The sequence below is a fragment of the Halichoeres trimaculatus genome, unplaced genomic scaffold (genome assembly GCF_033239565.1).
Source record: "Halichoeres trimaculatus isolate MK-OKI-2021-1 unplaced genomic scaffold, fHalTri1.1 fHalTri1_scaffold_24, whole genome shotgun sequence".
Taxonomy (NCBI): Eukaryota; Metazoa; Chordata; class Actinopteri; order Labriformes; family Labridae; genus Halichoeres; species Halichoeres trimaculatus.
In genome coordinates, this window is record NW_027437202.1 from 1,975,313 (window position 1) to 1,986,899 (window position 11,587).

An 11,587-nucleotide genomic window follows, 5' to 3' on the forward strand; every position below is an offset into this window, starting at 1 on the left:
TTTCAACTTTTTTATCCCATAATTGCAACGTTTTAAGTCGTAATTCCTCGTTTGTCCTTCAAGCGATATTTGTTTTCGCTGTCCGGCTTCCGTAGAGCGTAGCCGTGCCTTGTTACAGCGCCAGAAAAGGTGTATATTACCGATATGCGTCAGCTTATGGCTTCCGTACCAGTCAAAAAGTTTGAAATATAACTTTAAAAGCATCACGTTAAGTTCGAAAACTCGATAACATCATCCAAATGGGCGTTTAAAGTGTATATTTGTGTGGGTATGTGTGGCGTCACGTGATCTCTCTTCCATTCAGCAAGGAGCTTGGGTGCAGAACAGAAACATCCCAATTTGCATATTCGGCGCCTCTTCCACACACGCTGTGACGTTGACCAATAAGAACGAGCCAAGGAGGAAAACCACGCCCCGCGCGGCAACTCGTGTCGCGCGCTCCACTATCAACAGAGCAGAGCAGGCTGTTCCTCTGTCCCCCATTTAAAAGCCAAGTAAATGAGTTTGTGTTGTTTAAAGTTAATTTATCGCTAAATTTGGATTATTTGTTGTCGTTGGCGTGTTTGTGTGTATTTATTTGTCGCTGGAGCCACTGAACGCTGAGTTTACCACCTGTTATTTACTCTTGCTGAGTCAAAAGTTGTCGTCTGTACCCAGTGGGGTTTAAAGTTAAGCTAACTGGAGCGTCACTGGATGCTAGCAGGTAGTTAGCTCTTTTATCTGCCATTAAGTGTTGTTACAATGGCAGCTTTGTGCCAGCAGCGACGTGCCTTGGTGGAAATACCTGCTCCACAGCCGAAAATTGCCGGTAAGTCCTAAATGACGCATTTTTATGCCTTAAAAGATGCGAGAAAGTCTGTTGAGTTCCCCTCTTTGTGCACGAGGCGCCTTTTCTGCTATCATGCTAATGTGATCAGAGGCGCGCGACCCCAGGATCAACAAACTATTATTGTTCGAGCTCCTGGATGTTAGTGCTTTAATAATACTTGAACACGTTACACTTGACGTTAAAACCAACTTTTACAGTCAAACTCACAGTCTAGTGTCCGAATTCAGAGTTATTTCATCATGTAAAATGTTTTGAATTTACTTTTTTGCTTCAGCTCGAATGAGGAGGTCCTACCTGGAAATCTTAAGTGCTCGTTTGGCTCCGTCTCCACTTCTAAGGACTAGAAACACATCAACAAACACAAGGCGAGCACATTCATGTAAGTATGAACCACTGAAATGGAGACATTCTATATAATGATAAATAATGTGTTAAGTGCCACAATTCACGTAAATCCTAAATGAAAAATGCTGTGTGTCCCCTGTCTTTAAATTGTGTTAATGTTTATATTATGTTGTTTGTCCTGCAGTGGACCTATCTATCACTGGGGTGTGGAGCAGAGGCATAGAAGAGCAGTGTGAGAAGATGGATGAGCAGCATACCCCCCTTTCCACACAGCAGCTTGTACAGCTCATAAGATCCCTCATCTCAGTCGAACAGGTAACTACTCTGACCTGTTTTGTATTCACACCACAATTATAGAAGCATTGCAACAAAATTTAAAATGTGTCTTAATGCATCCCAGAAGCAAGAGCCAAGGATCCTGGCAGCAGACTTGAAGTATCTCCAGGAGGACCTGCAGCTAAAGAAAACCAACATTTACAGATCCATACCCTACTCACGGTTTGGCTCGAACAGGGACGCCCACTGCTACAGAAAGGCATATCCCCATCTGGTGTCATTCAAAGTGAGTTCTAACATGCTGATCTAAATAATGAGACTTTAACTGTAGGAAAGTCTAACTTGTTATCTTCTCACCTCCTTAGGTTTCGTGTCAAGAGTGGGGCCAAGTTCTCCTGAGGAACAAAGAGTGGGATGCTGTGCTGGAGCACACACTGATGGCATGGCGCTACACAAGTGAGATGCCGCAGTGGGATACAGCGAATCATAATGCTCTGAGGGAACAGTGTTACAGCATCCTGGCGAGTCACAGCCTCACTGCACTCCAGCATTACCAGCCTGAGCCAAGCAGAGGGCGGGAGCTGCTGCGAAGGTACTGCATCAGGTTCACTCGAACACTCAGGCGTATAAATGAAACAATGTTTGAAACAACAATGAAAGCGTATGACTGATTCCAGGGTTTAGCTTGATACACACAAACAAAAAGACAGAGGTGCTAGATGGTGCACCATTTTTTCATCACTTATCGCTCTGGAGAGTCATTTTTTCTGGTGAATGTTTTGTCTAAGATGAAAAAAACTCTGGGTCAGCAGAATTTATCCTCACCTCTGAAATGACTTCAGAAATGTTTCTGGTGATTTATATTTTCTCACCTGCTCATTTCAGCCCTCAGTGATAGATCTCTAAGATGAGCGTCACGTTTTCTGCTGCTACTTCAGCCGTGATAATCATGATAGAGTATTAAGCGTCTCCTTTACGGCTCGTTAGCGACAACTTGCCGGCGTACATATCCAGCTGAAAATGCAAGAGGCGCCCTACTTGAGTCGTGTCTGCCACCTGTGTGATGTAAGTCCACTCACCTCTAGGTCTTCACTGGAAACTCACCTGGAAATCTCTCTCTGTCTGTTTCACCACTTGGTGTTTAGTTAAGCTCACATGGGTGTTAGTGTAGTCAGCTGAGTGAAATGTAAAACATCTGAAAGCTACATTTCAAAACTGCATTCATATTCGTATCATGTTTTATTCACATTTACTAACAGTTTCTTCTTCTGTCTCCAGGTTGAAGATGGCTCAGCTGCACAGCCAGTCCATTACGCCCTGCGTCCAGGAGCTGCAGAGGATCCTGGGCTGTGCTGACGACTCCTCCATGGACACAAAATAAAAGGAGCAGGTGTGAGGCCTGAGATTTGGGTGGTTTAGAGACAGTTTTCCCAAAGAAGGATGAGATGATGGTGCCAAAACAAACTAACTTATGACGACTGTTGTTGACCGGTGCTTTCCGGAGGAACATTTTCACTGAGCTGTTCTCTTGGAGCCGGGAACAAAAGGATATTTTAAGTTAATGAGTTACCATGGGGATGAGTTAATTATAAAAGGGCCTTCTTGTTGCTTTAACTGGGTGTGTGTATATATGTCCTTGTTACTGTTTACAATACTTGAACTCTGGCCTTTGTGGGTGTATTTTTTATGTGTGTCTTCTCTGTAGAGAGCTGTCTTTGTCATTTCTTGCACTGTATGTCCTGAAAACTTGAAAATGTGATAAAAAAAGACTCTAAATTTGAATAAAGATGTTACTTTGTATCTGCTTTGGTCTTTTCTCTTCAGACGGTTTAGGATATAAAGAAGAGCTAATTCTTTGAGGAGTAGTCAGTTTATATGACTAGTGTGTTGCTGACCCAGAATTATCTTGGTGAGAGCTTTTTCTAGAACAACCAATCAAATAAAATGAGACGTGAGTGCAGCTTGTTTTTATTTAACGGCAAAAATGTGCCCAAGAATACAAAAAGAGAGAAACACAGTATAAAGTTTGTTGTTGTGGAGTTTGATTTTTTCCGTTGTCATCTTTTCTTGCAGAAAGTTTGCTAACGTCTCACAATAACAGACGCCTCTGTTTTAGTCTTTGTGAACATGCAGGCTCTCGTGCACACCTTCCACATTACCCAGAATCCTCCTCGGGTCTAGGCTTAGCCAGGTTGGCCCGAACTCGAGCCTGATCTACGGCATCCAGCAGGTTTTTGGAGTCCAGCGCGAGCGTGTGAGCAGCAGCCAGCATCTGCCGCTGACACTCCTCCTTTAGAGAGGTGATGGAGTTCTGCTGTGCCAGACGCATCTTGTTGATGAGCTCGCTCAGGTCTTTGTTCAGGAGCTTCATGGTGCCCTCGATCTGAGACGAGGAGCAGGTTTGGAGGTCAGAAAATCATGCAGGAAGAGGTTTACTGCAAAGTGAGATAAAGTGAGACGCACCTCTGTGGTGACGGAGCTGTGCAGGGAGGGCAGGATCTCATCCACACTCTGAATCAGGCTCCGTAGACTGACGCCCACCGCCTGGTGGAGGAAGAGGAAAACTCACTCTTAAAAACAGAAGTTAAAGAAGTGTGCACACACAGGAGCTGCCTGAGGAACACACCTTCACTGCTTTTGGATACTCAGAGGCAGGGAGTGTGTTGACATCATTCTTCAGCTGCACCACCTGTTTGACCATCGCCATGACGCCAGTGTACACCTGATCACCTGAGCGGTCCAGCTCAGCTGTGGGCCGAGGCTACAAAACACAAGACAAAACTGTCTTTATTAGAAATAAATCTGCTTAAAAATCATCTTTCTATTCTTCAAATCTAATCCGAGGTGTTTTTGTGTACCTGTGCTGCAGGAGGAGGCGCTGGAGGCTTCTCTGGAGGACCTGACAGAACAAGGAAAAGCTGCTCAGTTGCTGCACAGGAGGTATGACACTGGAGACTTTCTACAAACACTGCATTGCTTGTTGACATTTTACCTCTACTCAAATCTTGCAGCATATGATGTTGTGTGTGAAACTCTTTCTCTATTTCTGCAAAGCTAATGCTCTGTTTTTGTTTGTAAGGCTGAATGATGAATAAAAATCTACACTCACCATTCTCTGCACTGTTCTCAGGAGGCTGCAGACACCACAGAGAGAAAGAGGCACAACAGTGAGATCAAGAGTGGACTTCAGGTAAAGTTTGAAGAGTTGAAAGACTAAGAGTTTGATTCTCTAGACTTCAACGGATGCACTGTAAAAAACTGAAATCTTATCAAGTGTTTTTGTCTTATTTTAAGTAAATTTAAGTTATGCTTGATATGAGCCACATTCAACTGGTCAGTCCAGAAAAAAAGTCTTGTTTCACAAAAATCTGCCAATAGGCCAAGAAAAAAATGCTAGAAAATTTACCTGAAACTAGAACACCATCTTAAAAGAAGTAACTTTTCAATTTTTTAAGAGCTTTTTGGGTTTCAATTTTTTGACATTTTTCCGTAGTAAGAAAAAAAAACAATTTTTAAAAAGTGTTTTGATTTTTTTGCATGTTCTGTTTTTTTTTTTTTTTATTTCAAAACATTATTCAAAATCCTTTTTGGGATCATTTTTGCATTTTTTTTTGAAAATGTAACACATTTTTTACAATGCAAACTTTTTGAAATTTTGGTGAATTCTCAAAATTTGGGAAAATTTTGCACATTTGTTAAATTTCTTTCTTTTTTATTTTGCACATTTTTAAAAAAAAAATTAATAATGATATGAATATTTCCATTTGTTTAATATTTGCAATCTTATCAAAACTTAAAACTAAAACATCACATGTACAATTTTATCAACACTATAAACTTCTGGTTTAGATAGACTAGGTTATTACTATATTTAGAATTGTATTCATTTTTTTGTCTTTATTGTGAAGATAAAGTAGATTTTGTGGCTCCTGATTGACTTTAATCCAGGTGAGTTGAAGAAAAATGGCTCCTGTGAAAGTAAAGGTTGCAGACTCCTGCTCTAAAATGTTGTCTCTCTTTTTTAAAATGTTCCAGGTTTTACATACGGAGCTCCAGCTTCCTGTGTCTGCAGCCAGCTTTTCAGGTAACATAGTGTAAGTAACACTTCAATGTCAAACAACATTATAGAGCATATTTTTTCTGTACGCTGCCACCTAGTGGGGGAAAGTTTGCAATGCAGGTGATGTGCACAAAAATGGAAACTAATGCTTTGTTTACCTTGATGTTTGCGTCTATTCGTACGGCATGATCCTGCAGGAAACAGAGGACAGATTCACAGAGTGCAGTCAGGATGTGTGTGTGTTAATGTGTGTGTTAATGTGTGTGTGTGTGCTCTCACCAGCTGCTTCTCCTCCTGCTCCAACCACTGGTTGTCCATCATCATCTCTCGTCTTTGTCGCTGTAAAGTGTCCTCCACATGCTCCCTTTCTCTCTCCCATGCCGGCCTGTTGTCTTGTTTTTTCCTCTACACACACACACTTTTTTAATTCCTTTGATAATATTTTTAAAATATTCTACATTTGAATTGGTGGTTTGAAGCACAACGCTTGTTGTTGATGTGTCACACCTGTATGCTTGAGACCCGAGGAAGTGTGTTCCCTTGTATTCTGGACGGCTGGTGAAAGAGAGGAAGAGGTGACGTCATATTAGAGGATGTTTCAGGTTTTTAAACGTGTGTGTGTGTCTAAGTGTGTGTGTGTTACCTTGGGAGGAGGCTCGGTGTGGTTTGGGTTAAACCCTGGTGGGTTGGAGCGTGATCTGTCTCGTTTTCCCTCCTTCTCCTGCTCCAGCTCTGTCCTGTGGATTTCACTGTCACACACACACCAAACACAGATTTTAAGGATTAAGGAACATGCTTGTTGAGAAGCTTGATCCGTGTGTGTACCTGAGGGAGCAGGCGAGCCGGCTGAAGCTGGGCCTGGCGGCCGGCTGGTACTCCCAGCAGCGCGTGAGCAGGCTGTAGATGGTGGGCGGGCAGTGCTGAGGTTTAGGGAGTCTGATCCCCGCCTCCAGCTGGATGATCACCTGACCGTTCTCCAGCCAGAAGAAGGGCTGCTGGGCCATGGAGAAGATCTCCCACACACACACACCTGCTCACACACAGCACATCATAATCTCATTCACCTGAAATATTAACCATCACTTTCCCTTCATTGAGCTCTGACTGACCAAACATCCAGACATCACTGGCGGTGGTGAAACGTCTGAAGTTGATGGACTCCGGTGCCATCCATTTGATCGGTAATCGACTGATTGAGGCTTAGCACAGAGGAGGGGAAGAATGAGAAGAGATGAAGCAAAAACAACACATTAGACAAAGAAGTGTGTGTGTGTACCTTTGTAGTACTCTTGTTCGTCCACATAGCGTGACAGGCCAAAGTCACCAAGCTTCACACACTCAGGAGATGCCACCAACACGTTTCGAACTGCGATGTCTCTGGAAGCGAAACCAGACAGATGAGACAGAGGACAGTTTCACAATAAAACGGCTGATCATCATTTCTTTTCTCCGAGGAGGCGTGCTGCTCGTGCTGTGACACCTGTGCACCATGCTGAGTCCCTCCAGGTACGCCAAGGCTTTGCAGATCTGTACACAGTACAGGATCAAGGTGGACGTGGTGAGGACGTACTGCTGCTCCACCAGGTAGTTCCCCAGCTGTCAGAGGAAGAGGAGGGAAACAGGTGAGATCTGAATCAGCTGTTCAGATGTTAAAACACACTTACACACACCTCTCCGTGTTCGTACAGCTCCATGACAATCCAAACTGGATCCACCTCAATGACCCCAATGAGACGAACAATGTGGGGATGGTCTAGGTTTTTCATCAGGCCTGCAGCAGACAGAGAAATCATTCATATCAGGAGGAATTGTAGAATGTGTCGTCATGTTCCTCTTCTACATCCTGTTTTTAAGATTTAATCTGATCCGACAGATTAGAAGCAGCTGTTTCACACCTAGGATGTTGATTCCCACGCTTTATGATGAGACGTAACAGGAAGATCAATGTACTATCTTTAACTCTCTGTTAGTCCGCTCAGGAGGAGAAATCAAAAGAGCTCTCTGCTCTCATTTTCAGCCCTCAGTGGGAACTGGTTACAAACCACCACCTGGCAACAGGAAGTCGACTGCAGCAACCTGCTGACTGACGCAACCTGCGAAACTCTCAAACGATCCTAGTACGTCTAAGACGAGAGCAAGCAGGAAATAATCTCTGCAGCATCTCAAACTCACCAGCCTCACTCAGAAACTTCTCCTTCACGTCGGCCGAGAAGTCCTTACAGGTTTTGATGGCGACGCTGATTCTTTCTCCTGTCTGAAAACACACATTCATTAGTTTCCTTCTCTTCAGATCATCTGCTTTGATGTTATGTGGAAAACAAACTCACAGGGCTTTTATAAACTCCCTGGTGAACTTCTCCGAAGAATCCCTCGCCGAGGATCCGACCCAGAACGACGTCATCTCTGGAGATCTTGTGCTTGTCTGGAAACAAATGAGTCAAAGCATTTTTCTCAGTATGCTTCGTGTTGAAAAATATTTATTTCTCCAGAAGCTTCGAGAAAAGCTATAATTTAGATTTTCCAGTCCCTCACCGTCTAAGTCTGCGTCTCCTCCTTCTGGAATCTCAGCGTAAATATCTGAATCTGGAGAAGAAGTTTGGGAAAACATTTCACTCTCAAACTCCTGGGTTCACAGTGTGGTTGATCAGCTGTTTGACTTACTCTGGCTTTTAACCCCAGCTGTGGAGCCTCCGCTGAAAGAGAGAAACAGATATTCAGAGGTCTGTGAAGCTCAGAGTTTGAGCATCACATGAAGCATCACTCACCAGTCTGGGATGTCAGGGAGTTTGGCTCTGGAGTCTCGTCCTGAAAGACAAAACCAACATCTTTTATGTCAGAGGAAATCCAGAAACAGCATGACCTCTCAGCGTACCTTTACTGGGCCGGATGATGAGCGAGGTCTCCGAGTTTCCCTCCAGCCTGCAGTAGCCGTCGATCAAATCAGCCATGTTTTCTGCCATCGCCAGAGAGGAAGTGCTGACAGACAGAGGCTGATGGTAAAAGCAACAACACAGGTGTGAAAAGTGATCGCAGGATATCATTAAAACCACAACATGTCAGTTATAGACACATTCTGTGGGTCAGGGGTCACCTGTTTGGCCCCTCTGATGTGCACGGTGAGCAGAGCTCGGCCGTCACCATCTGCAGAGCTGGAGATGCTCTGAACCTGAGAGAACGAAGCCAGAGGGACGGGCTGCGAAGGAGAGAGGTGAAGATCAGAAGCAGCAGATTTCCTTGTCTGTGTAAAAGTGTGATGTGTCAGGATGCACTGAGGGATTTGTCAACAGGAAAGAGCAGAGCACACAGAAACTGAGTGATAAACTCACTGTGGAGTTCTCCGTCTGCTGACTGATGCCTTCAGGCCCGATGACGAGGTCGATGGTCAGACTCCAGCTGTGCTGTGGAGACACGACGCAGGAACATGGCGTGTGTGGTTTAATGCATCTCCATCCTCAAATAATGCCTTCCAATGTGAACTTCACTGTGTTTCTCACCACCAGCTGACAGGCGAAGCTCTCCTGTGTGTAGCTATAGCACTGAGCCAGTGTGGTGAAGAACCTGGACATGCACTGCTCCTGCTTCAGGGTGGAGTAGCCCTGAAACGTCTGCTGGATGAGGCGGCGGAGCTGCTTCGGCTGACAGAGAGATCAGACTGACATTAAAAGGTGTGCTTTGAATCTTTTCACAGATGTCATCAGGAGTCTTCACCTTCATGCTGTTGATCAGCTCTCTGGGGAAGAACAGGTCCAGACCCACGTCCTTCCTGACAGAGGAGAGTCAGAAGTCAGCATAAGACGCTCTTATACAGAAAAAAAGAAGCATCTGAAGCAGTTTCCTACTCACTCCAAGAGCTCAAAGTTGGACTTTTTCTCCAGCCCATTTGGATTCATGTCTTTGTAGAATCTCCTGCAACAGGAGAAGAAAACATCCTCTGACTGTCGTCCTGCTCTCTTTAATCTGAAACACGTTTCTGTTAAGAGAATGAATGAGCCGTACCTGATTTCCAGACAGCCGAGCTGCAGAGCCATCCCATCACTGACTTTGGAGGCGTACTGCTGCATGTAGTCACTCCGCACCTTGACGGGAGCACACAGGAACTTTTTGGTACAGTGTTTAAATTTCTTAAAAACAAGCCTTCACTTGAAGCTATGGTCTACGATCTGAAACCCAGTTTGGCTGATGAGACACATTTGAAAAACGCAGCCTCACTCACCCCTCCCCTCCATGTTCCAAGATCCCACCCCCCAGCTCGTATCGCCCTTCTTTGCCTCCTAACAACACGCCCCCTCCGACAGAGCAAGAAGCCCGCCAGCAGAAAATATAACAAATAAAACAGCCATCCTCCTTGTAACACACAGTGGTAGCTTTTTCAATTGGACTGGCGCGATCAAAGCCATGAATTAGCTGGCAAAGCAGGTTATGCTAAAGATGTGTGGCTAACTTATGCTACAATGTATTGACAGAGCCGACCCGTTCCGACCAGCAGCGTTCAGTCATTAGCCAGTACAGGCACAGACTAACTCAGAGTTATTCAGCTGACATCTCCCACTGTGGTAAACAAAGTCATTACCTGTTCAACAGAAACTCTCGGCGTCAGTCCTGAGTCCTGAATCCCTCTGCACCGGTTTCCACACATTTCGCTACATTTCGCTAATATTCGGTCTCTGTTGGCACCTGTATCGCTCATAAGTCTTCCTTGCTTCAGCTTTTTCCCTGAAACTTTTTCTTTTTCTTCCCTTCCCTGTGGAGGGTAACAGTAACAGCTTCCTGGTTTGGGTCTTCTCTGGCTCCATGATGCTTTGGTGGCTGAGCAGCTAGCTGCCGTGAGAGGGGTAGTGGGGAAGGACGTGGTGGGACCATGGGAATGACGGTGCAAGGCGAGGGAAACAGGGGATTGGATGGACTCATGGACCAATCCGAACTGCACATGCCATGCACGGTTTGGATTGGTCAACTAGTGTGCAGCTTTGCAGCGGATATACTGAATGGATTTTTTCCGTTCTTTTTGGTCTTTATATTGTGTAGATTGGACCTTAGGACCATAACAGCCCTATAAACGGTGTTATTAAAATGTACAAAGCTTCCAAATCGTAGACCATAGCTTTAAACATGTGCTAACCTGCTGGTAGAAGTAGAGCATGGTGGTTCTGTCGTCTTTGAACTTCTCCATGAAGTCTGACGGGATGTATCTGATCCTCAGATCGTACCTGGACATAGCAAGCCGTGAATGACAGTGAGGGAATTTAAGAATAGATGTGTTGCGTCTGCACTGACCTCCACTCTGCCTCCAGGTGCTGCTGCTCGTATTTCTGTGTCAGCTCAGACACAGTCAGGTCCTGATGGAGCCAGTGCACCTCAGAGGACTTCAAGTGTTTGAGGAGGAGGCCGTAACACATGCTGTACTGGATGTCTGGACCCACACAGCCGCTTGAGAGGACTGTGTTGATGACAGCCTGAGTACAGCAGAGGATAAGGAGCTCAAACAGGAGAGTTTATAGATGAAATGTGGAGGAAAGAGAAGTTTACCTTCACCGTCCATCCCTCCTCACAGCGCACCAGTTTGAAGTTCTTGCCGAGGTTGGAGCTGTTGTTGAGGAAGCACACTTTGATGATCTTCACCGGGAAGATGTTTTCTCTCACCAGGTTTGCCGTGGGAGACAGATCTGAGGCTTCTGATTGGCTGGTAGGAGACAAGCTCCTCCAGGACAGGGTGCTGGTGTCTCCTGACATCACGCTCTCACACACGGCTTGTGTAGGCACACATTACCGTCACGCCTAGATCCACCATTACTGAGCGTCCCCTCTTTGTAACACAGATGTTTGAGTTATTAAAAAATAATATTTCTGACAGCGTAACTTCTGCTGCCTCTGTACTCACCAGTTCTGCAAACGCTCCACCGCCCAGTGAGGGAAATCCACCATCAGTCCCACAAACTGAAAACAAGTTGATGCCAGCTAAAGACAGCCTTCATATTAGTCTGTAAAAATGCACATTTGTTCGCTTTGCTGCAGTTTTCAGGATCAGAAGCACCCGAAGCGTCGCCCCAGAGAAGTCAGCCTGGCTCTGCTCAGCAAAC

At 45.0% G+C, this 11,587-nt stretch overlaps 2 protein-coding genes and 1 long non-coding RNA gene across 5 annotated transcripts; 2 read left to right on the forward strand and 1 right to left on the reverse strand.

Moving 5' to 3' along the window:
* The first annotated feature begins 379 nt into the window (after positions 1-379).
* Positions 380-2,861, forward strand: LOC141786048 (uncharacterized). 3 transcript variants are annotated; one of them, XR_012597608.1, is made up of 7 exons: positions 380-808; positions 1,104-1,208; positions 1,359-1,489; positions 1,575-1,736; positions 1,816-2,042; positions 2,336-2,515; positions 2,729-2,808. XR_012597608.1 is itself a non-coding variant. In XM_074664751.1 (6 exons), exons 1-6 carry the CDS (start codon positions 742-744, stop codon positions 2,829-2,831), a joined length of 792 nt encoding a protein of 263 aa, XP_074520852.1. In that variant the 5' UTR covers positions 419-741; the 3' UTR covers positions 2,832-2,861. The 3 variants fall into 3 exon arrangements, 2 of the variants coding, with proteins under 2 accessions (XP_074520852.1, XP_074520851.1); XM_074664751.1 differs by lacking the exon at positions 2,336-2,515 and having other exon boundaries at positions 419-808; positions 1,578-1,736; positions 2,729-2,861; XM_074664750.1 differs by lacking the exon at positions 2,336-2,515 and having other exon boundaries at positions 427-808; positions 2,729-2,861.
* A 585-nt stretch (positions 2,862-3,446) lies between these two features.
* On the reverse strand, positions 3,447-11,576 carry LOC141785763 (protein-tyrosine kinase 2-beta-like). Its single transcript, XM_074664231.1, has 30 exons — positions 11,389-11,576; positions 11,037-11,313; positions 10,785-10,963; positions 10,630-10,717; positions 9,507-9,586; positions 9,354-9,416; positions 9,219-9,273; positions 9,005-9,145; positions 8,837-8,908; positions 8,602-8,703; positions 8,383-8,500; positions 8,276-8,315; positions 8,172-8,203; positions 8,043-8,093; positions 7,838-7,932; positions 7,683-7,764; positions 7,181-7,281; positions 6,991-7,106; positions 6,787-6,887; positions 6,620-6,709; positions 6,336-6,540; positions 6,154-6,259; positions 6,018-6,065; positions 5,790-5,915; positions 5,669-5,701; positions 4,560-4,584; positions 4,309-4,349; positions 4,077-4,211; positions 3,914-3,994; positions 3,447-3,833 (listed from the first exon to the last, which is right to left on the reverse strand). Exons 2-30 carry the CDS (start codon positions 11,238-11,240, stop codon positions 3,606-3,608), a joined length of 2,838 nt encoding a protein of 945 aa, XP_074520332.1. The 5' UTR covers positions 11,241-11,313; positions 11,389-11,576; the 3' UTR covers positions 3,447-3,605.
* LOC141785765 (uncharacterized) lies at positions 4,318-7,015 on the forward strand. The gene is made up of 4 exons (XR_012597570.1): positions 4,318-4,390; positions 4,581-4,640; positions 5,486-5,544; positions 6,965-7,015. It is a non-coding gene; the product is annotated as an uncharacterized LOC141785765 (long non-coding RNA).
* Positions 11,577-11,587: the final 11 nt, after the last annotated feature.